General features: G+C 47.6%; 1 protein-coding gene across 1 annotated transcript in view; it reads left to right on the top strand.

Annotated features, from left to right (window-relative positions):
- Nucleotides 1-27,828, top strand: part of Epas1 (endothelial PAS domain protein 1) — an 83,193-nt gene that overhangs the window by 46,493 nt on the left and 8,872 nt on the right. Inside the window, exons 4-10 of the mRNA XM_036170506.1 lie at nt 7,576-7,727; nt 8,126-8,210; nt 13,091-13,209; nt 13,328-13,533; nt 22,233-22,339; nt 26,528-26,675; nt 27,258-27,472. Coding sequence (XP_036026399.1) covers nt 7,576-7,727; nt 8,126-8,210; nt 13,091-13,209; nt 13,328-13,533; nt 22,233-22,339; nt 26,528-26,675; nt 27,258-27,472 — 1,032 coding nt within the window. The remainder of the gene's footprint in view (nt 1-7,575; nt 7,728-8,125; nt 8,211-13,090; nt 13,210-13,327; nt 13,534-22,232; nt 22,340-26,527; nt 26,676-27,257; nt 27,473-27,828) is intronic.

The following is a 27,828-nucleotide window of genomic DNA, read 5'->3' as shown; positions in this document are numbered from 1 at the left end:
GAAAGAGCCCCCCTCACAGAGGGAATCCAGTGTGAGGCAGGGAAGCCAGACTGGCCGGTGCTATTCTGGGCCCTGTGCACAGGAAGGATACACGGGAAAGACCTTCGGAGGAGAGGATGACTGCTCGGGGGCCCAGAGGCCGGAGGCTAAATCTGTGCCTCGAGGCTGGGCGACAACACTGTCGCAGAGACGGCAGATACTGGGAGAAAGCGAGGGCAGGGATGCTGCACAGGCCGCAGGACAATAGTACGCACTCAGTTGCTGGTGCACATGGCAGAGGGAAGCACAGGTGAAGGCCCCAGAAAGCTTGGATTGCCAAATAAAAGGCAGACTGCTGGAGGATCCATCCCAGGTCACGGGTATGCCTTTCTTCTTACACAGAGGTTTGTCCTGTTGGAGCAGTGAGGAAGATAGATGTAGGTGATTTGTAGGATTCTGCGAAGCCGCCCAGGCAAAAAGATGTTGATAAGAGCCAGTGAGCCAATGTCCAAGGGAAGCAGCTTGGAGACTGACCAGGACTAGTCACGAGCAATGGGGTGGACAGGAGGTTCTCAGAGCCGGGGCTGTGTCTTGCTCTTGGAGCAGGAACATGTTGTCTGTGAACGCCCACACAGACACTGTGTGTCTTCCTCAGTGGTTATGAGGTTGACGCGCTGAGGTCTCCGGTAGGGTTGGATCTTCTGAGCATATCTGTCTCCACGTATCTTGGTGCAACCCCCTCCCACACTCTGCATGCTGCATGAAGTCATAGATACAGGAGCAGACATCACACCTCCCAGGAACTCTGAGCATTGACCACAGGACTGCCTACCTTCTAGATAGCCCAAGCACAGACAGGCCAGAGCCCTTGGCACATCAGCTCTAGGGCTGTCTGACCCAAAGAAAGAAAAGTCAGAAAATGAAAATTTAAAAAAAGTCTCTACTTTTGGTCATCTTGTCTTGGTGTCCTTGAAGAAGAAGGTCTCAGGGGAAGGAAGTGGTCATTCAGCTCTTTTCTCTCTACCGTTTCTCAAAGGCTCCTACCAGGCATGCTCTGAACCAGTTGTAGAAATTTCCAGAACCAGCCTTTCTCCTCCCCACTCCCTTTGGCTGTAGAGTGTGCACACATACTCTTGCAGAAGACAGAGGAGGATGTTGGGACCTTGCTCGGCTGTTTCCACCTCATTTCTTTGAGACAGGGTCTCTCATTCAACCCAAAGCTCATTCTTTGGCTAGGCTGGTGGGCCAGCAAACTCCCAGGATCTACCCATCTCTACCCCTCAACTCTGCGGTCCTGGGCATAAACAGCCAAGCTCAGCTTTTACAGGAACACTGGGGATTCAAACTCATCCTTTCATGGTTGTGCAGCTAGTGCTTTGCACACTTAACTGCTTCCCTGAGTCCCCTTTTTCTTTTCTTTTAATTCATTGTTTTGTTTTTGTTTTTTATTATTTAAGACAGGGTTCCTCAGTGTAGTTCTGGCTGTTCTGGAACTCGCTTTGTGAACCAGGCTGGCCTTGAACTGTCTCTGCTTCCTGGGTGCTGGAATCAAAGTTATATGCTGCCCATGCCCAGCTAAATAATTGTTTTAAAATTTTACTTATATGTGTGTGTGTGTGTGTGTGTGTGTGTGTGTGTGTGTGTGTGTGTGTGAAGGTCAGAGGACAACTTTTGGAAGTTGGTTCTCTCTCCCCACCATGGACTGTAGGGATCCAACTTATACTGCAGAGCCATCTTGTCAACCCTGAGTCCTAAGTTTTTATGTTTTGTTCTGTTTTGGTTTTTGTACGTGACTAAAAGATGACAGGATCTTTGAGCCGATATCCTCCCAAATTTGGAGTATTAGTGTGGCTGCCATCTCTCCCTGCAAGTTTGTACACATCTTTCTCTCCCTCCTCAGCCTTGGTTTCTTTATAGCACGGAGGGAATAATGATACTCACCCGCAACAGTTTTGGATGCTATGAAAGACCTTAGTTACTAGCCTGCTGTGCAAGTTATAGTTTTGAAATACTTTCAATAAATTGGAGAAATGTAAAAGAAAAACCAGGGGGAAACTAATGCCCTTGTACCCACCCTTCAGCAGTTCCAGTGTTACAGCACACACTTTCCCAAGTCAAAACAAACTGCAAACTCCTTCCCTATGTAAGTTGAGGTTGTATGCCTCAGAGTTCAAACGGCTAAAAAATACCAGGCTTGGCTTTCGGATTTCTTCTTTACTTAGTAACTCACTTCCCTTTGATTTTCACAGTAGGCTGGTGTGTGGGAATGTTGGAGAGGAAGCCTCAACACTGAGAAATCCAGGCTGTGAGTCGGGGCCGCAGTTGAGATTCATATCACAGGAAGCCGGCTGGAACAATGGCTTTATGATACTCTCTTCCACACTGGGCTGGGGACAGAACACGTTCTGGCGGGAACACGAGTGCAAATATCACTTGATTGTCTTAAATTCTCTTCTAAGATGAGCCCAGCACTCTGGGACTGAAGGAGAGTCACTTCTGCATTCCAGGAGTTTTAGGCCAACAGTAAATGTGCAAAATTGGGATTTTCAATCTCAAACTGATCTGAGGCCTCCCCAGATTCATACCTGGTAAAATTCAAATTCTCTTTATTGTAGCATTGGCCATCAACACAAAGCCAGGTTTCTAGATATTAATGTCATGTTCGTTTTTGATTCCTGGCATTTGTGTAGTGAAGACACAAAGTCTTCACCGGAGATGATGGTGTCACGATCCCCCCCAAATTGCTCAGGGAAAGATGGTAAAACTCAGGACATGCTATTTAAAGTTTCTACCATGACCTTTCTGCCAGGAAAAGTGGGACAAAGGGCACAACATTATGGCAGCAAATGTACTTTCTGTGCCCGCTTCTGCCCCATGGTGAGGCCTATTTTCCCTGGTTTCCATCCCAGTTGCTTTACTATTGCACCCCCTTGCCCCACCTATACTGCAAATCAAGGCCTTTTTCTGTCCTGTTTGGAAGAAAGCCAGTAAGATGATTCATGCCAGGATGTTAATGGTCGAGAGAGCCAGCAGCCCTTTCAAGAACTACTACCCTTGTTCACAACATTCTCTTAAAGCCGACGGTCTGGTCCGTCAATAGCTGTCAACTGAATGTAGCCCCACATAGCGTTTTATGGAGGCTAGCACAGAGAAGGAAGATGGGATGAGCAGATATGGAAAGAACAATAACAACAAAAAAGAATAAAGAGAAAGAAAGGGAAAAATAAATACAAAGAAAAATAAAGAAATCAGGTGAAATCTATTCCCAGCCCAAAGTGTGAGGTTGCCCAAGCCTGCCCACAGTCGGGTGTAAGTACAGCTGACCATATAGTAGATGGCTCACACTCAGGTCCTTGTGGCTTGTGTGGAACTTGGTCTGCAGTCCCTGGAGGGCATGAGGTCTGTGGCAGTGCTGGGATCGGAGGAACTGCCTAGGCAAAGCTTTTGAAAGGAAAGACCCTGCAGAGATAACTAAGCGCCAAGCACCCCTGGAGCAGGAACCCTGTATCTGACCTTGTTAGGACCAGTCAAGCAGTCCCAGAATTTCTTGAAGAAGGAAATGCTGAGACAAACAACCCTGGTGGAGTAAGACTGTAGCCAGCATCCTGGCCGGCCTCACCGTTGGCACAGCTGGGCCTCAGAGACCCAGTCAGAAGCTGCCTGCTCTGCCACCTGCCAGTTTACCCAAAACAGCCACCTCCTACCGTCCTGGTGTGCCACCCAACATGGGTGGTGCTGCCTTGAAGGATGTGAGTGGTGCTCCGGAAAAGGTGCTCCCCAACCTCCTCAGCTGCACATATCCTGGCTGTGGGGAGTCATCAAAGCCTGTTTACTGGTGCTATTTTTAGCATTAAAGAATCTCGTTGTGCTCCCTAGCTGACCCTGTCCCTTTTCAGCAGAGGTGGCTGGTCTATATACCACGGTCCTTCTTGGAGATTTGAACCCTGACAGGTCTTGGGAAGCAAGGGACCAGGATGTCAAACCCAAGATAATGAAAAGATCCAGCCAGTACCTTAGTGAGCGCCTACTTTATTTTGTCCCCACAGTTTGCTGTGGTTGTCATTATCCTCAAGAAGAGTTTAGACTCCTCTCGGCAGATGGTTTCCCTGGAAGTCTTGATCCCTGAAGGAACAGAATTGCTTTCATTCTTCGGTATCCCCAGTTCCCCACAGGACAGGACTGAGTGTGTCATGGGTGGCATTGGTCAACCGGTTACTTTTCTCCAGCCCAGGACAGACAGACAGAGAGTAAACTCTTAAACTGTGTGATGATCACCTCTTTTCCCACGCCCAGTGCAGGGTCAGATATTGATATCTAGGAGGAGGCCTGATGTGCACAGCGGTAAGGCACAGCAGTTTTCAGCAGAGATGTGCCATGAGGCTCAGGGCTCTGGGCGCAGGAGCCGGGACATCTGCCTCCCTTGTCCAGGCTGGGAGTGACTTGGCTAAGTTCCTTTGGAAACTCTCAGGAGGATAAGCAGGTGCTATAAGAGCAAATAGTTCCATTGAAGGAAGAGGCCACGCCTGAGCCTGGCTGCTCCAGGGTCCCGGGGAAAGAGGGGGAGGGCTGCTGGTGTCCTTGACCCTATAGCCCTTGTGACTTCAGTCTCAAGATGTTCTGTTTCTCATTGTGGCCCCAGAGTACCCTTCTCTCTCCTTTGCCTCCAAAGGCTGGTCAACCCACCCCGGGAGCCAATTTCGCCACCTCCTGGAAGTAAGCAGACTGGACACTATGGAAAGCTGCTTGGCTGTGCTAGGCCTGTTAAAAACAGGCAACTTCAAGCAGAACTATTTTCCCTGGGCCTAGTTAACCCAAATAGGCTGTCTTGGGATTACTCCAGATTTTGAAGTCAGTGTTACCACTGAGATCAAAGAAGCTGAGGAGAAAATAACTTCTCAGTAGGCTTCAGGGCTGGTCTCTGCTTGTCTGGAGAAAGTGGCCATCTAGTTAGTGTAACCCAAATGCAGCTGAAACCCTGTCCTTGCCCATTTCCTAGATCAGGTACCCCTGCCCAGACTGGCTGGTTCTCTACACAGGGGCTAGTAATATAACCTGGAGTTGAGATAGTCTGTAGCATGTGGTTCCTGAAGCAACAGCTTTGACACCCTTTGAGCATTGTTAAAGAAGGAGGTGGGGGAGAAGGAGAAGGAGGAGGAGAAGAAGGAGGAGGAGGAGGAGGAGGAGGAGGAGGAGGAGGAGGAGGCAGCACACTCTTAGCTTCTCTGAATTATGAAGGGAGCCCAGAGGTATACCCCTCCAGCACCATCTCATACTGGCAAGGGTCTTGGGCTTGGTTTAATTTTTCAGCAAGAGTTTCCACATTTTTGCTTTGCACAAAATGCCATAAATTGCATAGCAGTCCTGGGCCCAGAAGTTCTTTCTTAACCTCCAGGAGGTCCTGATGTACCCACTGAGTTTGCCCTCTCTCCCACCACCCCTGATTAGCCATGGATGCTCCCCAGGAGTGCTAACACCGGCAGCTGCTTCACTTCCTCCCCCATAATGAGCTCATCCTCATTAGTCCAGAAGACTGGTTAGCTGCCAAAGAGCATCAGACTGAGCCCCTAGGAGGGTATCCAGTGTGGCATAGGTAGGTGGTAGAAAGCTTTAGCTGCTTGAACTAGGTTTGAAGAGAAGGCATTGCCTTCCTTGTGTCTCATCCTTTTGGGAAACTAAAGGAAGGTTACCAGGAGAATAGTCCCAATCTATTCCTCTGCAGAAATGTCAGGGTCCGGGACTCCTGGCATGGTCTCTGCTTCTTCTGGGCCCTGAAAAGTAGCTGGTCCCCAGCAGTCCCACTAAAGACCCTTCATGGGAGCATCTGCACATCTGGGGCTGTTCTTCTGATGCTCACATTTAAGAGTTCACACAAAGGAAGAAAGGAGAACTGAACAAACTCAGTGTCCTTGCTTCTGCGAGGGTCTTTGATCTTGACTGCACAGCATAAGTGATGTCACTTGCCAAGTGGCCAGTCTATCTAATGGCACTTTATACTCCCCTGAGGAGTCTCCATTTGAAAGGTTCCTTTTACATCCGTGTATCCGACCCTGAAATCTCTCGTTTTGTAAATCAGGCCAGGCTCTCTTGAACTGATAAGTGTGTTAGATGAATACATATTTTGTTGTTGTTGTTGTTTCTATTTTTTGAGACAAAGTCATATTATGTAGTTCCAGCTAGCCTTAAACTCACCATGTAGACCAGACTGGCCTCAGATTCAGAGGTCCACCTGCTTCTACCTCCTGAGAGCTGGGATTCAAGGCCTGCACTACCACATCCTGGTCGAATGCAGATTTTCAAAACACACATACATTTGGCATTAACTAATGAGCTAGAAGAAGGAACAGTCTGTATTCTGAGGATAAGGGCGAAGGGCCAGGGCCTGAGAGTTCTTTTTGTCTGGACAAGAGCAGAGCCTGTGTTTTGCAGCTAGCAAAGGTGTACTTGGCAGTGCAGGGTATGCAGAGGGCATGGGTGAGGGGACGTCTCTCCCCAGGTTACCCTCAGCGTCTGCCTCTTTCACTCTCACTGTTTGTGCCTCTAAATGTCATTTTCTGTAAACTACCCTGTATGCTGTTCCCTGACTAATGTCCCCAGTGGTGCTGCAAGATGCCACCTCTGCTCCAGGTGGGCTCTTCTCAGTCCTGGGAGGAAGCCTGCCCCGTGTGTTTTGGAATGGCAGCCCAATCCTGTCCCGACTGACAAGCCTCTCTTTGTATCTTACAGTGAACTCTGTTTCAGGAGTCTTCTAAGTCCTGCTTCTTTGGAAAGAATCATCTCTCATCACTGCAAACTAACTCTCCTCCTCTGATCCTGGAGCACTTGCTCTCTACACCCCACTTGGGTACCCCACTGTAGTATGTGTGAGTGTTTATTTAGATTTGTGAGGTGTGCGCTATGACTTCTCCACCTTGGCTCTGAACAATTTGAGGACAGTGGCGATGTCTTAGAGGGAGCAGATGGGGGAAAGAGGTCACAATTGTTGATACCAAGGAGATGGAAATCACTATTCTGGTTTTGCTGATGAGGAAGCTGATGTTCAAACAGTTGTTACTCAGATTCATAGCCCAGTGGGAGACAGAGCTAGGAATAGATACACTATTTGACTCCAAAGTCTGCAAGATGGTTGAATGTGGCCACTGCATTCGGCCCCTGGGGCTTGCTAACTTTCTAGACGTCACCCTCTTTGGCAAATGGCTTAACTCTTGTAAGACTAGCTCTGTAAAATGAGACTAAGGAAAGGTCCCCTACTTCGTGAGTCATTGTAACACCTATGTTTGGTACAGCGTCTGCCTGTGGTTGTTGCTCCACATATATTAGCAGCTAAAATATCTCTAGTTTCTCCCACCACCATTACTACTGATATTGCAAGTACTGTTACCATGATAACCATGCTATCCCCAAATCATCATCATTGTGTTCTGGGTGTTTCATCTAGTGTCCACTCATCAGGCATGTGGCAGACACTAAAGTTGGCAGTATCCATTTCCCAAGAAGTCCACCTTGTGCCCTAAAAACATGCCTGGCAGTCCTCTGTCCCTTCAGTGGTGTCTGTTTTAACACCACACTCATGAATGTTGTCTGTCCCTCTCTTTCCAGTCTGCTCTGAGAATGAATCTGAAGCTGAGGCTGACCAGCAGATGGATAATTTGTACCTGAAAGCCTTGGAGGGTTTCATTGCCGTGGTGACCCAAGACGGTGATATGATCTTTCTGTCGGAAAACATCAGCAAGTTCATGGGACTTACCCAGGTGACACCCCCCCCCTGCCTCTTCATTTGGGGGATAGAAACTAATGGGCGGGTCCTGGCCACCATCTTTCTTGATGGCTCCTTACATGTGCCCATACTGATGATTACCATCCTTGGGCCACAAACCGTAGGAACATGCTCCCGATGGCATGGGGCCTGACATTGGTGGTGGCCATCCTAGCAGATGCTAGATTAACATGGCAGCCCTTATGAACCAAGTTCCTGTCGATATCAATAGCACTTGGTTGCATCTGTAAGCCCATGGACCTGATATTGACCAGAGACTGTCTGGGACCACTCAATTCCATCTCCTCCCTGTCTCCAAATCTAGAAGTCCTCCAAGCTCCCTCTTCGAGTCATGGTTAGGGGTGACAAAGTCTGGCCTTGCTTATAAAACAGGTGGAGCTGACAGGACACAGCATCTTCGACTTTACTCATCCTTGTGACCATGAGGAGATCCGCGAGAACCTGACTCTCAAAAATGGTAAAGTGTTGTTCTGTGTTTCCCTTCTCCTTGTGATCCCCTCCCCGAGGCCTACTCATGTAGGCCAGATGGATTATGGTATGGTACTGGGAAAACCGACCTCCATAAGCTCCAGTTGGACTAGCTCTTGGGTGGGTATGCAGCCTTTGAGTTGAGATTATATGACCCAGGACTCAGAAAAGCTCCTGGTAGCCATACATGACACCTGATGTCATACTACCAGGGTACTCCTTCAGGTCAGGGTGCCATCTCTAGGAGGTTTCATCACCTAAGATCAATTATTTCCGCCAAGTGATGCCACCCAAACCAATAACTTCATCTACGCCAGATTATTTATGGGAAATGCTACAGATGTCTTTTGTTGTGTATCAAACCAACCAAAACACAGGCTTAAGCAATCACCCAAGTTCCTGTGGGTTCTGTGGGCAGGTCTCTTGCTTTATATGACATCAGCTGGATTGCAGTCACCAGAGGCTGGACTAGGCTGACATGATCAACATGGCTCACCTGTGGCTTGTAGCTGGGACACAAGTGACCACAGCTCACGCTATAGAGCTTCATAGCAGCCTTCCTCATAAGGGGGCTCTAGAACAGCCATCTTGTATGGCAGCTCAGGACCATGTAGCTCTTTCCTCTCTGCAAACTGCAGCAGTAGATGCAGACAGATCTTCCCAGACCTGAGTCCTGAAACTGGGACATCATCACTTCTATTCCTATTTTGCTGGTTGTTGCAAGGTTCAAGCCTACCCTGGTTGGGTGTATGTCAGGAGGCACGGCCCTTAGGATCACCACTGAAGACTAGCTCTTACAGGAGCCATGTAGTGAATGGAAGATGAGACATGGGACAGAAAGGTTTGATGGGGAAGGTTTTAAACCCTCTGTTGTACTGAACTCTATGGGTATCTAGCCAGTGCCAGTGGGTCTGAGAGTCTGCACAGACAGAAGGCACTTGGCTTCATCTCTAAGAACATTCAACAAAAAGGCATGAATGGGGATCTTCAGAAGTACCAAAACTTTGGGGCTGGAGAGATGACTCAGTGGTTAAGAGCACAGACTGCTCTTCCAGAGGACCTGAGCATGCCTCCCAGCTCCCACAACCCATGGCTCACAACCATCTGTAACTCCAGCTCCAGGAGGTCAAGTGCCCTCTTCTGGCCTCTTCGAGCATTCACACAAATGTGCACACATGGATAAAAATACAGTAAAATCTTTCAAAACTAAACAAAATGAGCCATAGCTGTAGGCAGCAGCAGCACCCAGTGACTGCCCAACATCCTCTCTGAACCCAAGCACCTATCACTAGTCTGGACAGACTGCTCATCAAGATATCACCCTTCTCATCTCTCACCTGTCACTACCATGGGGCGTGTGCTCATCCAACCTGAATAACAAAGGCAGTGGTACCACACCTGCAAGGTTTTCTCATCACATGTATGCTGCAAAAGCTGACATTTCATGGGCTTACCTCTGCTCTTGGTACAGAGTACTGCAATCCTCACTTGGGCTTACAAAGCTTTGTAAAATTATAACCACCTCCCTTTCCAGTGCTGCCCTGACCTTTCACCTGGATCATTGCTTTCTATCTGAAGGCCTTGCCCTACTGGTCCCCCAAGGACACAGGCTGGGGACCACCATGAGTTTGTTTAATGTCTTGTCTGTGCTGCTGAGAAATTCTAGACTCCATAGAATGATTGGTTCTCCATGGTGAAGGTGCTACCATACTGACATTTTCTTTCCCCCTTTCCTCCCTCCTCCCCTCCCTCCCTCTTTCTTTTTCTCTTTCTGAGGTAGGATCTTGCAGAGTAGCCCAGGCTGACCTCAAACTTGTTATCCTCCCTCCCAAGTTCTGGGATTACAGACATACACCAACACACATGGGTTTCAGAAGCACTTTTTTTAAAAAAAAAAACTTTTATTGATTCTTTGTGGATTTCACATCATGCATTCTGCTATCTCCCCATCACTGCCCCCTTCCACCCCAAATCAAAACTGAATTTAAAAGAAAATCCAAAACCCAAACCAAACAAAAGCAAAAAGAAGAAGAATCTTGTCCTGGAAGCTGTAGTGTGGCCCATTGAGACACACAGTTTACCCTTTAGTCCACTCATTTTTACCTGCAAGCGTTCAGAAGCACTTTCTAAAGAGGTCTCTCTGTGGTGATAGATTGTGTACCCTAATAAAATTTGCCTGAAGATCAGAGGACAGAACAAGCCACTAGATTAAACATAGATGTCAGGCAGTGGTGGCACACACCTTTAATCCTAGCACTCGGGAGGCAGAGATCCATCTGGATTTCTGTGAATTCAGAGTCACCCTGAATCATACGAGATTGATTCAGTCTAGGAGAGAAACAGAACCAGGCAGTGGTGGCATTTATCTTTAATTCCAGAACTTGGGAGTAACACGCCTTTAATCCCAGCACTTGCAAACTCACACCTTTAGTCCCAGTTTTGGGAAACACACACACACACACACACACACACACACACACACACACACACACACACACACCATTAATCCCAGCACTAGGAAGGAAGTGATGGCTGGGTGAAGAAAGGTATAGAAGGCGTGAGGAGACAGGAACTGAAGGCTTTTCAGGCTGAGGGATCCTAGAGGTAAGACGTGTGGCAGTGGCTTGTTCTTTTGTCTCTCTATCAACATTTACCCCAATATTAGGCTCCAGGTTTTTTTTTTGTTTGTTTGTTTTTTTTTTTTTTATTAAAGCACCATTTGGCAATTCATGTTACATGTCTCTCACTGTTTCTTCACTTAAGAAAGAACTCACTGGCCCCTGGGCTCTTGTCCTCAGTTCAATACTGACTGAAATCTGTTTGATTCTGTGAGCTGAACGAAGTATCTCACTCCTGTGCTGCTCATGACCTTTTCAAATCCATGGAGATGAGGTCAAGTCCGGGATCTTCTAGCTTCCAGATGTGCTGGCTCACAGCTAAATGCTCTCTGCTCAGCTGAGTAGAATTTTACAGCTTTTGATTCATGAATGGGAGTTGGGATCAATCAAACCCAGTGAATCAACAAATACTCACAGAAGGCTTCAGTCTGTATAGACTAGACTCATGGTCTAAAACAAAGGGTCAGGGTGGATTCCTGGAGGAGGAAAAGATTGGGTGACAGGCTGTGGAATGCTTTCCTGGTGAGGTTGAAGGCCTCAAATGTTTGTCCTGCAGACAGTTGGAAGCTATTGGAAATGTTTAAGCTGAGGTAGTACTATCAAACCAGAATGGGGATACTCTGAAGGTTAGAGTATTAGGAGCCTACAATAGCAACCCAGACAAATAGCCACAAATGAATCTCTGGTCCCCTCATCTCTAACTCCTGGGGCTTCCCCAGTACAGTTACAATTCATTATATGCAAACCCCACTTAAAAACTAAATTTATAAGAAGCATCATTATGGGAGAAACAGTTTATCAGAGCAACATTCAGTCTATCACTTAGTGGGTTCCCAAAAAAAAATATTTAAATTCAGTTCAAGGATCCTGATTCTTTGGTTACACAGCCCTTCTAGACTGTGTCAGTCAAAGAAATCAAGGTTCCTCAGAGGTGTGAGTGCAGATGTTGGCAGCTTCTCTTAGAAAGAGCAGTGTGGCTATTTGAAGGAAGTCTCTAGATTGCTCTGTAATGCTGGGCTTGTGAAGGCCCAGAATGGAGCTGGTGGTAAAGACACAATTTAGACACACCTGGACTTGTATGTACCACTCTGCAGAACAAGAAGCAGAAAAACTGGGCAGGCATTGGAGACTTGTACGGAAGGAAAGACGCTGCATGTTCTTTGTCTCAGTGATTTATTTAATCCTGGATGAAAGGTGATCTAATTGATCTTTGTCAAGAACATCTTTAAGATAGACTTGTCCACCCAGTTCCATTTAAAAGAAGGTGTGTGTGTGTGTGTGTGTGTGTGTGTGTGTGTGTGTGTGTGTTCGTTCATCTCCCTCCCCTCCTTGACCCATGGCACCTCAAGGAGAAAACTGATGGTACATTATCCAAAACATAGTGGTTCTGGGATGCAGATAGATTGTCCATGTTCCTGAGAGATGGGTTAGAAAGAGCACACAAGAGTGTCCAAGGATTAGTCTAACTGGACAGATTTATGTCCTTGGAGTAACCATGGTCTCCCTCAAACTTCCCACTAAAGGACCAGCCTGCCCCATTTGAGACTGCTGAGGACTGTGGTCTGGGCTGGAGAGATGGCTCAGAGGTTAAGAGGTCCTGAGTTCAATTCCCAGCAACCACATGGTGGCTCACAACCATCTGTAATGAGATCTGGCGCCCTCTTCCATACACATAATAAATAAATCTTAAAAAAGAGAGAGAGAGAGAGAACTGTGGTCAGAGCCTAGTGCTCTCCATGACAACACTGAGTGTACTAAGGGACTGCCTGCTAAGTGCACTGGGTACCAGATGATGGTGCAGCACCTGCCTTTGGACCTTGGTGCTCCCGGGGATTCAGTAACACAGGAGCTTCTACTCAGCCTTCCACAGGCCCGGTGCTTCTCCAAGATGGACATCCAGGGCATCTGGTTTCTTCAGGAGACCAGCTCTGCCTTCCAGTAGCCCCTCTATCCACTCTGAGCCTCCACAGACCTGGTGTTAGCCCATGGCACCTGATTGGAAGTGGCCGTCACTAGAAGTTTTGTAAAAGGCTCCCTTGACATATTTCCATCCTCTAGTTCTGACCATAAGCAAGGCAGGGCTTAAGGTGCATGCGGCAGTGAGGTACCATGAGTCTTTAGGCTGAAGGACTGTGTGCCCATGGTAGACTGCAAGCACTAGACGACAGACTGCTAGGAAACACAGATACAATTTGCCTAGAAACATTGTGATTTGACTAATTCAACTGATTCCACACCCTTGCCCACTCAGGCTCTGGTTTTGGGAAGAAAAGCAAAGATATGTCTACCGAGCGTGATTTCTTCATGAGGATGAAGTGCACAGTCACCAACAGAGGCCGGACTGTCAACCTCAAGTCAGCCACCTGGAAGGTAGGCTGTTAGCTATGGTTTTGAGTCTAACATGTGAGGCGGGAGCAGGGGGTACCCAAAGTCCTAGCCCTGCTTTCGGTACTCTCAGACTTTCCTGATGGCTGTCACTTGTCCCCAGGTCTTGCACTGCACTGGTCAAGTGAGGGTCTACAACAACTGCCCCCCTCATAGTAGCCTCTGTGGCTACAAGGAGCCGTTGCTGTCTTGCCTCATCATCATGTGTGAGCCAATCCAGCACCCATCCCACATGGACATCCCCTTAGACAGCAAGACGTTCCTGAGCCGCCACAGCATGGACATGAAGTTCACCTACTGTGATGACAGGTGAAATGTTGACAATGTGTGGCATGAACAAGGACCAGGGTGGGTCTTACCTGAATGTGTCTGTGTATGAGAGTGTCCCTACAGTACAGGGATGGGACTGGGATCTAAGTGTTGTAGTGCTGGTTGCAAGTTTCTAGACTTACATCATTTTACCAGTCCTACTCAGAGGTCCCAAGCATCATAGTTTGAAGTCTCCCATTGACACAGCCTCTGGGTCTGTCTGCAGAGCTGTTCTGGTGTGATTATTGTCGTTATTATGGTATGTGCTATTTGTTTACTTATGTATTTAGTGTCTGAAGAAATTTTCAAGGGCTGTTTCTTGCCCCACATGACAAGAGTTTAGAAGAAATTCTATGAGTATTCTGATTCAAAGACTAGCCAGCAGTGTAGGGTTCTGGCCTGGATACTGACCTACACTAGTTGGTTTTCTCCAGTTCTTTTCCATGACTGACAGGTTTCATTCAGCCTTCGCCCCTGTTATGTATAGGCTCATTCTAAGCACCTAGCCTCCTTGTGAAGACTTTGAAGTGAGCTAGACTGGACTCTAATCCCTAATTCCAAGGCAATTGGGACATTCTCTTGGGGGACCCAGAAGCGAGAGTGTAAACAAGACAGCCTAGGCTCTGTTGTCTTCATACATGGTCAGTGTAAGCTCTTGTTCCCACCTTTATGAAAGTTGGGAGCACACAGAAGACTACACAAGGAAAGCATGCTGTCTTTATCGTTGGGGTTGTCATTAGGTGCAAGGTGTATGTAGACTACACCACAGTTCCTAAGCCCCTCCTGTCCTGCTGCTGGGATCTGGATGTGGAGGAGAAAGACAGAGAGAACAGATTGTGATGAGCAGTGGCTTGCACCTGGGGAAGGAAAGCCCGTGAGGGACTGGGCTGGGTTATGCCTAGCCTGAGTAAATGCCACCACCATGCCTGACTACCTTACCCAGCATGACCTCAACTCTGCATTGTTCCATGTCAACTCCATACTACCTGAAACTCTGGGTCACTCCTTCTGATGGGAATGATTTGTTCTTGATGTATTTCATAGGGTCTTTGTGAGAAGAGGTCACAGCTGTGAATGCCTTTGGAAAAGCACAATGCCATTATATGGAATGAGGAGGTTTTGTGTCTCAGCTCATACCCATCTCTGGCCTCCCCAAAGCAAAGATCTTCCTCCTGAGCTCAAGGAGATGAGTTTTTGTCTGAAAACCTGTGGCCTACATGAGCAAGTAACTGCCTGGTGTTCCCCAATAGCAGGAGGCCTCCAAGGCCCAAGACAGAAGCTACCGCCAGCCTCAGGCCAGCTCTTCTCTTTCTCATCTAGACATCCCATGGCATCTGGTTCTTATAGGGGAGCATTTCTGCTTTCCAGATTAGCTTAGGTTCTTCACTCTGAGTCTAGATGGACCTGGTGTGAGTTAGTGTCCTCATCTCAGGATTGGCTATCACTTACGGCCGCATTTCAGAACTTATGTAAGAGAACCCTTGACATATTCCTGTCTCCTAGTTCTGACCACAGCAGAGTTAGGACTCAAGATGGTGGGAGGTAGTGTTTAAGTAAGTTTATTATGAAGTGATTAGGAAAAGTACTACTACTGTGTAGAGAGAGAAACCTGAACTTCATTAGTCAGCTCCGATAGTCATTTTAGTGTTGTTGCTGCTGCTGTTACAGTGGTGGTCCCTGGATCCCCGATCAGAAGGTTGTTCATCACATAGGACCCTCCTGTCCACATGAACACTCTAGGCAGCTCTATGGTGTTTGCTCTCAGCAGTCTTCTGAGATACTCTTGGAACTCCCAATGTTTGATCCATGTCACCAGCTTTGAGGTGAAATGGTACTTGGGGCCCTTATCAGTCGCCTGGGAGTGGCCGGGGCTGTGGGTGAAGTTGGGGGTGCCTCTGAGTAGATCTCAGCCATTTCCAGGCTTCATAATCAGGGAAACCCTTGCTGTCCTCAAACCCCTTGCCATCTGTAGATAACAGGAAAGAAAGTTTTTCGAAAGGAACCCTCAGACTTCTGATTAGTTTTAAGGTGAGGGATCTATCCCCTGGAAAAGTTAGTTCAGTGTTAATCTGTTCATCTATTGTGGTTTGAATGGGTTTAGGCAAAAGCGCTAGCCTTGGGTTAAAGGGGAAGGAGAAAGTACAAGAAACGTGTCCCCAAAGGGACTGAAGACACCATGTACACAGAGACGGGGAGGGCACCGTGGTGACTTCTTCAGCTTGGCTCTCGACTGACAGGCCGAGTAGATCCTCCCTTGAAGGATCCTGTGATTTAGGGCTTTGTGACTCATCCTGGAGAGAGAGATGCTGCTTGTGACGTCTAGGGACACACTGTATTTTCAGCATAACTTTGCCTTTCAAGGAAGCTGATGGTGTGCTGGAGAGATGATTGCAGAGGGATGCACACACACAGTGTGCGGTGCCGCATGGAGTGTTTAACGGATTAGCGGATTAGGTAACTAGGGGACAGGCATGCCTGCTGATGAAGGGACTATTCTAAGTGTTTAATCCCTCAGTGTTATTTCTCGATTGCTTTGGACTGGGGGGAGGGGCTAGTTCTGTTTTCACTGTGTGGGGATGGGGAACAGTGTGTGTGTGTGTGTGTGTGTGTGTGTGTGTGTGTGTGTGTGTATACACGTACGTACACACACACAAACATTCCCTTCAGAGAGATGCTCCAAACCCAGCACCTACAAGTAATGGAGAGTGCAGGTCAGGGCTCCGCCATTTTGCCAGTGAATGCTCCTGGGTTAGTGACATCTGGCACAAAGGTTTTCCCTAAGGAAAGCTAGAAAGAATCTGAAGAACAGCAGGTAGTTTGAATCCAGTCACGTCACGGGCAGTTTGCTACTTTCCTTTGATTGTGTCTCCGGACTTCATCTATCTAATGGAAGGAAAGGGGAGGGCTCATAGGAAGGGAAAAGAGGAAAGGAGAAAGGCAACCCAGGAGGTTGCTGTTCACTGTTGAGCTCCCAGGTTTCCACAATCAATCCATTTCCTTGGTGGGGAGAGGGGGTGCCTGATGTTCTCTAAAAATTATTTGAGACAGTAAATACTTTAAAAACCCTCCAATAACTTCTGCCATTCCTATGTACAGGGCACAGTCATGACTCAGACATTATTGCTTATCTGAAAAGCTTGGAAACTAAACCTTGTTTCAGATTTGAGAATTTGGGGGAAATATTGTATATAGGCTTTCTGAAGTCAACCTGGAAGTTAAGAATCCAAAATGCTCTAGAACCCAAAACTTTTCAGATGCCATGTCGTCACATTTGAACATCCGCTTTTCAGATGAAGGGTGCTCAGCCTGTTTACCACTGACGGCTGTCGCCTGGACAACGGGATGTAAAGTTGCTTAGCTTCCAGTACTCACCTTCCCAAGGATGGCTGGCAATTTGCAACAGTCTTCCTGCCCCAGCATCCTGAGTGCTAAGGATGCTCTTCTCTACTGTGCGCTCAAACATAGGAGCTATTAGTCTGTTTCTTAAAATACCATGCATTGAAACTATTATATCAGAGAAGGAAGAAAGGGTGGCTAAGAGTTCTGAGCTTGAGATACAAGCAGCTTAACGAAACCACAGTGAATTTGTAGCACAAAACAGAACATGCCATTCATCCAAGGAAGACCAAAGTCATTTGCAAATCCTTTAAAGGGACTGGGTTTTTTAATTCATGTGGAGATGCCATCTAGTGGCCAAGTAGAAGAACAGTAAAGAAAGCCAACTGAGAGAGAAGCAAGGGCTCAGCAATGAAGAGTGCATACTGTGCTTACAGAGAAACTGAACATTGGGTTCGTCTGCCCCCCACCCCGGCATACATATAATTACAACTACTTGTAACTCTACTTACAGGGGAATCCAACCTCTGGCATCTGTATGCACATGTGTACACACACACACACACACACACACACACACACACACAGAGTAAACCTTTGGAAAAAAGATTTATGGTGAATTCAGTTTAATCAAAGAGCCCAGGAACAATAAGATGAATAAAGTGAGGGGAGAGTTGAGGCTCGTGGAAAAATACCCATGAAGTAACTGGTGAGATGGCTCAGCAGATAGAGATCCCTGCTGCCACACCAGGCCAAGTTCGAGCCCCAGAAGAACCCACATGGTGGAAGGACAGATCTGACGTTCACAAGTGCTCTTCTGGCCTACACACACACACGTGGCATGCACACCCATACACGTACACATATACACACAAATAAATGCAGTTGTAAGGAGGAAATGGTAAAGAATCAAAAGGTGTGAGACACACATGTGTGAAGACAGCCCTGAGATGTTTTAAGTTCAAGAATAAAACAGATTGGTTCTAAGCAAATTAATTGTAAGATATTAGGTTCTTTATTACACATTGGAGAAGTTTGATAAACTTGTCTTTGCCTTTTCTATAGGACGGTATTGTCTTAAGTTCAGGGTTATCTTCTGCAAGGACAGTGCGTGGATTCTGGTGTATACCTAGTATATTCTAAGTACTTTTGCAGGCCCATCCCTCTCAGAGGTTATCATGTGCTGCTTTAGATATAAAGATAGACTCAAATGTGCTCTGTGTCCTCGTACCTGCTCAGCTGACAGTGTTCTGGAATTAGCCCTAACTGTGTTTGAATGTGTGAAAATACCCATTTGTGTCCCTGCCTCATCTAGATGGCTGGAAATGGTCTACAAATTCTCTCTGGAGTTTAACTCAGAGTTTCCTAGATCTCACAGCTCAAACCTTTCCATGATCTACTTCTCACATTTCTCTCATACTGTTTGTAGGGTTTGGTCTACTGAAAGATGGCTGGTGGCATGCAGGGCAGGACTGGTCTATAACATAGAGCAGGCTACCTTCCGAGATATATATATATATATATATAAGCTTCACCCTACAAACAGACAACACATCTCACACAGAGGAGAGAAATAGATATTCCATTAACCACAGAGTTGGTCGGATAGACTTCATATAACTGGGCAGTATTTTAAGTGACATGACATGCAAGGTTTAAGGGCTGTTACTTAAAGCAAATACAACACAATATACAAATACAATCTATATAAAATGTATTAGAATGAATAGGTCTTGAAGTCTGAGTAGTGAATGATCTAGATATCATTAAAGAAATGCATTGCCAATGCTTGTAAACATACAGAAACTAAAATGAGTGTCTCCAGGCTTGTTAGAGCGTGGAAGGAAAATGCAGAGTTGAGTGTAAGCATTTATTGGGAAATAGTGGAAGCATTCTTGGGAAAACACGTAGGTGGTTCAAAGGTGCTCAGAAATTTCATCTTCATGAAGAGTTCCAGTACTCCATAGACATCTTGTTTATATGATTAATTTGCTTGGCAAACCCTTTACTTCTGTAGGGAACAGGGGTAAATGGCACCCAGGCCTTCCTGGTCTCCAGGCAGTGGCTTCTGAAACCAGTGAGCTCTGTCCCTCTCATGAACAACCCATGGTCATTAACAGCCAGGACGAATGAAGTGAGCCCTGTGAGGCACGTGGCTGGTTTCTCCTGCCTCTTGAGGGGGCGACACTCGGAAAGAGTAATTCTCTTCCTAGCCTTGTTCTGGTAGGCCATTCTGTACAGCACTTCTGGACATGTATTTTAACACTCCACGCCTTATTTTGTGTGCATCTGTGTGTGTGTATATGTATGGGTTTGCTTGCCTGCGATCATGCCTGAAGGTCAGAGAGGTCAGAGGTCAACACTGGGTTGGTCTTTCTCTCTCTCTCTCTCTCTCTCTCTCTCTCTCTCTCTCTCTCTCTCTCTCTCTCTCATTCTCCACCTTGGGTTTTGAAACAGGCTCTTGCAGTGAGCCGGGAACTTAGGTTTTGGCTAGACTGGCTGGCCGGTAAGCTGCCAGGACCTGCCTATTCTGCCACCACCTCCTCCCCCAGCACCGGGGGTTACAGACATGTTCTGCCTTGTAACAGCTTTTTACACTGGGGCTGGGGACCTGAATAAGTCATATTGCACTTTACAGGCGCTTCTCGCTTGGATGGCCGAAGCCCTCGTCGGGTCCACATCCTTTTCCCGGGGGTAACACTGATTTCAGAACCTTTTCACTGTGCATTGTCTATTTCCTCTTTTTTCCTCTCCAGACTCCGTAGCCGCCTGGCCTTGTCTCTGCTCCCTCCATCTTTGGTCTACTTCTTTTTCTGCTCATCATCGTTAAAGAATGCACTCTGTCCTCAGCTTTGAGATCTGATGAATTCAATCTTTACCCATTTCCCTCTCCTCTCAGATCAGCCCTGAGTTGACTCTCAAGTTCATGGGTGACCCCGACTGATTCTTCTCCCAGTGAGTCAAGGCTCTCTAATTAGGAAGAAAGAAGTAGTTCCTCCGCCCTGATGGAGAGAGCAGATGCCACTCTTATCTATGGGAGCCCGCTCTTGTGCAGTCGGGGAAATGAGCTGGGAAGGTCCCAGGGGCCGTCCCAGCAACCCTATAAACAAGTTCAGTTCTTTAACCTCTCTGTGGCGTCGCTGTGCCTGTGGTTGGGGGCAAATGGCCATTAGCTCCAAGTTGGGGCTTCCTGGCTTTGTGAAGTCTTGACGACTCAAATGTTCTGCGATTGTGTTTGGGCTGTGTGTATTTCCCAGTTTTTACAGTAGTCTGTTTAAAGGAACGAGGAGGGATATTAAATATTTATTTTGGCTGACAAGATAAATGAAGGCTGCTAGTGGGAAGTCTGAAATCCAGGTTTGTTTGTCTTCCAGAACTTTCCCATTGTGTGCCTTTGAATGGATGATACAGTAATTAGATAAAAGCATTTTATTATGAGGCTAATTATAATATTTACTTGGAGCATTTTGATGGAAAGATCCTAATCATGAAAGGAAATGGGATTCCTTTAGGAAAGAGAATTATCTCTTTCTTAGAAGGCCAGTGGATTCAGTGTTAAAGGTTTCTAGAAAGCTCTACATCTGCGCAAGTCGGACTGGGCAATCAGTGACCCTGTAAGTGGTCACCCTGTTGTCACTACAGTTCTGATTCCCAGGCAAAGTTTGAAGTGTATTTGACTTACCAAGAATGCCATATGGTGGGGTTCACAGACAACACTCTTCTCTCCTCATCCTCCCCCAACTTCATTTGGGCTTACGTGCCTTTGGGTGCCCACTCCAGGGTCGAGGCTACTGGTAACATGTCCATGGTCAGTGAGCCTAGAGACCAAGCAGGGACTAGTCATCCTGCTGTGGAAATGGCAGCCAGCGTCTCGTAGGGAAGCCACAGGGCTGAGTGAGCTGTAATTAAGCCTTTTGCACCATGGAGCTAACCTTTGTTTGACACAACCTGGACCTCCAGCATTGTATCTAGTCAGAAAACTTGCCTCTTCTCTGCTCACGTAATAACAGGCACCATGCAGAATGGAAGGATAGGCTGAAGATTATGGCAAGCTGCTAGAGGTACTTGTGTGGGTCCCTCCGTGCATGCACACATACATATAAACATGTGTGCAGTGAGGTGGCCAGTCATGCTTAAGGAAGGAAAGGAGGTAACAGTGACCTGGTTCCTTAATGGTGTTGGATTGGCAGGCCTCAGTTGGACCTTAGCTACAAAGAGGCCATCAGTTCAGTGCTCACTTAGCACTCCCTGGGGCAAGAGGAGAAAGCACAGGCTGTAAGGGACACATGCATCCACCCTAGGGCCACTGCACATGGTCTTTGGGACTCTGCGGGGCCTAAGGGAGTTGGAGGAATCTCTGTGGAGAAAGAGAGGCCTCGGGCAGACCCTGCAAGAGTTAAGGCTTTCAGGCGGTCGGAGGAGAGGAGGCCGGGACAGAGGGTACATGGCACACTGCAAGTAAGCTGAAAAGTTGCTTGGAAACCAAGACTGGACTCTGGAGAGACCCAGAACCGGGGCAGTTTTCCCTAGTACAAAGAGTAGCAGGCCAAAAATGACCCTCCAGAGGGATGGAGTGTGAGAGCCACATGCATTTTACCCATGTGGATGGAAAGAATTCGGAACCACAAAGTCAGCACGCTTGGCTTTTGTTCTCCTCTCCTTGTCTGTAGCTTCTGCCAAGGGGACAAGGACACAAGTGTGTCCTAAGGAATGTGCTTCCAGGTAGAATTATCTTAATGAGACCCTATCATCAGCTCTGACTTGTGATATTCTAGGTAAACTGGTTTATGTTTCTTCTCCTTAGCAACCTCTGTCCTCGCCTCTCCTGGAGATGAGGAGAGATGAGCAAGAGCAGCCACTGGAGACATACCTAGGGTCCCACATGGCACCTGAGAAGCATCAGGGGTGATGGCTCTCCCTGCCTGGCTCCTCCGTGCCAAGCTGTCTCCCCACCTGGACCACAGGACTCCCATTAAAACGCTCCCCAACCTCTGCTAGAATGAGCTTGAGCTGGGAGTCAGGAGGCCTCAGCTCTTGTTGCTCTTCTGACCTGGGAGCTCACACATGAACCAGGAGGAGGAGCTGTGTGGCCCCTTCCTGACCCCAGGACTTCTTAGATAGTAGGCTGTGTGTGCAGGGGAGTCCACTGAGCTAGGACTTTAGGAAGGGCAGGAGGTGCGTGGGGCGTGGGGGGATGACCCCCAGTTGCAGGCCCAGTGTGAAGGGGTTTTGCTTGAATAAATAAATGGTGTGACCAGGGTATGTACTTGATACTTTCTCAGTTGAGATTCTGGAGCCCCTGATTACATGCTGTCCAAGTTCATCTGGTCTTTCCTCCTCACCTTGGTTTCTTTTTAATTCAGAATCATGGAACTGGTCGGTTACCACCCTGAGGAGCTACTTGGCCGCTCTGCCTATGAGTTCTACCATGCCCTGGACTCAGAGAACATGACCAAAAGTCACCAGAATTGTGAGTTCCTAGATACCCTGTGTCCTTGTCATTTGCCCTTGAGGAGTATGATTAACAAGGCATAGCCTTCATTACCTCCTTCCCAGAGTCGCCATCTTGGGTGGCAGATAAGGTACATACCTTCAAGATGGTCAGAGAATCCCAGCTGCCACCAGCCTGTCAATGCTTTTGTGCAAATTAAGAAAAGATTCCAGGGTCCTCTCAGGCAGTCCACATTCTGTACGACCCTGAGGGACAGCCCTGAAGAACATCTATCTACAAGTCAGTGTATAACCAACTTAGGCCCGGGCTAGAGCAGCAAGTACCTCAGCATAGAAGAGTAGTCTTGGAGAGTTTAGAAGAAAATGGGCTTGCTCTGGATCCATTGTAAGGGCAGAGGAGGATAGGGCTAAACAGAGAAGGTGTTAAGGGAGAGGGCTGTCCAGCCAGTGGAGTGTAAGCATGCAGGGAAGTCTGCACGATGAACCTCTGTCATGGAAACATTCTGTGTCTTTGTAGGCCACACATGACCTAGGTGGTACTTGAAATGTAGCTGATGCAAGAAGATGCTTTTTCTAAGTTTGATTTTTCAAGAATTTGAGTAGCTTTACTTGGCGTGTGACCACCTTCTTGGACAGGGTGGTTCTATAGTGGTCCCTCAGCCAGCTTCCTGATGTTGTCTTCTCATTTCTAGATGCACCAGGGTAATTTCTCTGAATCCATAAACCCCATCGCCAAGTAAGAACCTGTGCTTGGCCTTCTGAGGACTAGGGATTGGTAGACTTGATCTCTTCCCTAAGGGGTCTTGCTGTGGAGGAAAAAGCTCCCTGAAGCTGGGTGACTTTCAACCTTAGCATCTCTTATAGTGTCAGGGGGCAATACAAGCACCAAGTGAACGATAATCTCATAGACAGAAGTATATTTGGGAGAGAGCGCATCCAGCATCAACACTGGTCCAGACAGGGGTGATAAGAGGGTGGGATAGGAGGAGTCAAATGGGTAAAACCCCGAGAAGCTTCCTGGCAGCTGTACTGACAACACAGGAAATGGAAGTGTGGCTCCCGGTTCCTAGTCCTGAGTCTGTCTCCCATTCCTCTGTCTCACTGTCAGGACAGCTAGAGTTCAGATCCACTAACTGAGCAGCAACTCCACAAGCTGGGTACAGCATGATTTGAGGGAGGGAGGAAGAGGGGAGAGGGAGAGGGGGGAGGGAGAGGGGGACAGAGAGCACTTGCTTCTCTTTTAGATTCACACTTCTGTTTCCTCCTTGTGGCCTTTGAGTTTTGTCTGATCTAATAATACAGCAGGAACCATTATGGTACCACAGACAAGTCTCCCACTGTGATCTCTGGAAAAAAAATACCCAAAAATACCTCGATCCAGCCCCACTCAGGGACCCAGGGATGGCAAAGAGAGACCAGGGTGCTCCCAGATGCCATCACTGTGGCCCAGCTAGAGAGATTGCAGCCTTCTCTTATAGGGCCCAATGCTTTTGTGTTTCCTAGGGTTCCCCACTCCCATGGCAGATTGATAGAAACACACAACTGTACTGCCCAGCTCTGGCCTAACTCAGGAGCTAGTGCCTCGGGGTCTGGCTTCCTTTCTTTCTTGGCCTTCTAAGCCAAGGGGTCCATCAACACCAGAAGGCAAGGGCTTTTTTTTTTAAGTATCTGGGAATTCTGGGATTGGACAGTACCGCACATTGTCTTCTGGGGAGGGGTGAACAGAAGAAGCACAGTCAGTGGGAATGGACACATGGAAATGCTCCTCCCCCTTGAGAGCTCCTTGATCTATAAAAAGAGCTAGCAACAAAAAAGTTGGCCCTATCAGTTTTGACGCTGACTCCTGGGGGAAACACTTTGGAAAAACGTTTTGGTTGGATGTTGTTTTTACTTACTCTATATATTTAATCCCCCAGCACACTGAAAGATAACTCAGAGTTCAAATATAAAATACAGGTTGGTTGGTTGGTTGGTTGGCTGGTTGGCTGGTTGGCTGGTTGGCTGGTTGGCTGGTTGGTTGGTTGGTTGGCTGGTTGGCTGGTTGGCTGGTTGGTTGGCTGGTTGGCTGGTTGGCTGGTTGGCTGGTTGGTTGGTTGGCTGGTTGGCTGGTTGGTTGGTTTTATTGTTGTTGTTTCCTGGTGGTGTTAAGTAAAGCTGCCCTGAGCACAGAGGCCTCTGTTTAGCCAAGGGTTGTACATCAAGCCAAGGTTACATGGGCTGGAAACAGGGTCAGTGTCAATTGTGAGAGGTGTCTACACCCCACATCCCCCTGCAAATACAGTACTATAGATTGGCACTCATCCCCCGGCCAAGGTGGAGGCTCCGGTTAGAAGCGTGTCGAAGTTACATGTCTCCAACTCACCCCCGTGTGTCTCAGCCTGTTTCCCATCAAAATGCCTGGAGAAGCTCAGTCCTCAACCAGATTTAGATAACTGAAAGCCATCATTTCCAAATGGATTACTAATTTATACACTGCTACTCTCAAAGGCGGGGCACAGGGGTGGATTCTCTTTGTTGTGCTCTTAGGAAAACAAGATTAAAGGCCATAAAAAGACTATCTCCCTACCAAGCAGCAGGCCCCTCACGGAGGCTGGCATTAATGAGATGATTAGAATGCTGGTGTGAATTAGATTCTACTGATGGAGCAGGCCCCTGCCCGCAATTACCAGGAGCGCAGTCACCACCTCTGCTTGGTGAACTGCTCCATCAAAAAGACTCAGAGCCTTGAATGTGGTTCGCATAAGAACTCCATGTCTAAATGAGTTAACTCCAGATTTGAAATCATGCAAGAATTGTTTCCCTGCAGCTAGGTGGTCTCCAGAGAAAGGGGCAGCCGAGAAGACCAAAGTTCTTTCTTGGCCCAAGAAGCCCATGATGGTTTAACAAAGTGGCCATAGCAGACTTTGCCTTCTCACTTGTTTCTGGGCTCGACATATGGAGTCAGGGAGGGTTGATTGTCCAGGGGATCAAAAGACCGACTATCTAAACGCTGTTACTCTTGTCCCGTGCAGTGTGAAGCAAGTCACAGCCTTCCTGGCCCGAGTCTTCGCATGTTAAAGGGTGGTGTCTCTCCTCCCTACGATACAATATTCCATTGAAAAGATTAGATAAGGATGGCACAACCTTTACTTTGAAAAATAATTTTGGCTGCTTCTGATAATAAAAACCTGGTCTTAGCATTTCCTCTAAAACTTTCACTTCTAGCTTCTCTCTCTCTCTCTCTCTCTCTCTCTCTCTCTCTTTCTCTAACAAAAATGGAAAATGCATTTGGAAATGGGGAAGAGGACAGTCTGGGGTGTTTTTAGACAGTGATAACACATGTGAAATGAACTCTTAGAACAATCTAGAAGAAGAAAGAACTCCAAGCCAGCAGTCTCGGTGGGTAGTTGGAAGGCAAGTTTAAAGAACTTCCCATGGCTGAGGAGGCTGTGAGGAGGCTACTGGTCCTGGGTTACAGGCCTTTCTTGACCCTGGCTGACACTGTCTCCACCCCCTAAGTGACAGACCTAACAGATGACCTTGAAAGTTCAAAGGTCACAATAAAAAGAAAAACAGACCTCAGCTAGGTCTCATGGCACAACCCTGAGTACTAGTTATTCTGGAGGCTAACGCAAAAGAATTGCTAAGTTTAAGGTCTGCCTGGGCTACAGAGTTGGAGGTCAGCCTGACCAATTACAGAGACCTTGAGTCAAAATAAAAACAGACAGTTGGAGATGTAACTCCATAGTGGAGCACTTGCCTAGCATTGTGAGACCCTCTGTCCTTCCTTCACAGTTGGGGAATGGCGATGGGTCTGCATCCCTGCAGTTGAACTTTCTCCAAGATGCATTCTAGTGCTACCGCCTGCAGAGGGTGATTGAAGCCTGTGAAGAAGCAGGGTGCTGCACTTGGTTATGTTTCCACTGAGCTGCCTGGGAATCCAATAACGAGGGTTTTGAGGGGGCATGGCAGAGCTGTAGAGTAGGTCACTCCCGCACTGGGTAGGCAATGGTCTGCTTTCCTTCAGACCACCTATTCCCCTTTTTAAAATGAAGAGTTGGCTGAAATGACCTTCAGCCTCCCTCCTAGCTTACTCTCTCCAGTGCCTGGTATCTATCTGGCAGCTCTGTCTGTCCTGCACTTCCCTGGCAGGTGATACTTCCTGTGGGATCTGAATGCTACACACTGCTCCTCCATCTCTCTCATCTCGGCCCCCTTTCTTCCCTAGTGTGCACCAAGGGGCAGGTGGTGTCTGGCCAGTACCGGATGCTAGCCAAACATGGAGGATACGTGTGGCTGGAGACCCAGGGGACAGTCATCTACAATCCCCGCAACCTGCAGCCCCAGTGTATCATGTGTGTCAACTACGTCCTGAGGTGAGTAGGGGAGGGAGCACCCAGCCTCTCAGTGCCCTGGGCACTACCTCCAAAAGCTGTTTGCCATGAGTGGGAATCCTCCTGAGAGGGGTTTTCATCAAGATCTTAGGAGCAGAGTTCTGGAGGTTTCTCATCTACCTTTCGCTTTGTCTGTTATGGTGTCATGCCTCTGACTTGTGTTAAGGGGAGAAGATGGTATACAGTAGTTGCTTAGTATCATGTGAATGGGAAACAAGAGCTGCTCGGCGGCTATGTCCCACCCCTGCCCCACCCCCAGAAGAACATGACAAGCAGCCATAGCTATTATGAAGGAAATTGACATAGCATCCCGGCCTCTCGTACACTAGCAGCTCAAAGCACAGTGTAGCCATCTGAAACAACCCGTAGGTCGAGGTGACTCTCGTGGTCTCTGCTTCCATGGCTCACAGACTTCGATCCTTTCCAAAACGTCAACACTATCCCTGCCCATCTCTTTGGTCTGAGAGGTTTAGTTATCGGGCTTTCTATGTGTCTGGGGGAGCCAAAGGCTTTGACTAAAAAACAAAAATGCAGAAACTCTGAACATCTCTCTCATGCCATTAGTGAGATTGAGAAGAATGATGTGGTGTTCTCCATGGACCAGACTGAATCCCTGTTCAAGCCCCACCTGATGGCCATGAACAGCATCTTTGACAGCAGCGATGACGTAGCCCTGTCTGAGAAGAGTAACTACCTGTTCACCAAGCTGAAGGAGGAGCCTGAGGAGCTTGCGCAGCTGGCTCCCACTGCAGGAGATGCCATTATTTCTCTGGATTTTGGTGAGCACTTCCTAGCCCTAGTTGACCCAGGACCCGTCTGAGACTGGGAATAGTTCTTAGGACAAGCCTCCACAGACACACCTTCTCTAAACCAGAGCCACACTTGACCCTTGCCCATGCATCAATCACTTGTTCACGGTCAGGCTCTGCTAGGCACAAAAGAACCCCAAATTCCCTGGCCACTGAGTTATATGCCCTCATGAAGGGGTAAAAGGAGGTAGGCTATGAGATGGGTCCATTCTCCACCTGGCTGTAGGAGTCTGAGTTGAGGGAGAGAGGCTTTTCTAGGCCTGTCTAGAGAGATGGTAGTATCTTGAAGCGCACACCCTTATTTAAGTGGAAGGCTAAGGAATAAG

The sequence above is a fragment of the Onychomys torridus genome, chromosome 21 (genome assembly GCF_903995425.1).
Source record: "Onychomys torridus chromosome 21, mOncTor1.1, whole genome shotgun sequence".
Classification (NCBI taxonomy): Eukaryota; Metazoa; Chordata; class Mammalia; order Rodentia; family Cricetidae; genus Onychomys; species Onychomys torridus.
This window is presented reverse-complemented; position numbering and strand designations above follow the sequence as displayed.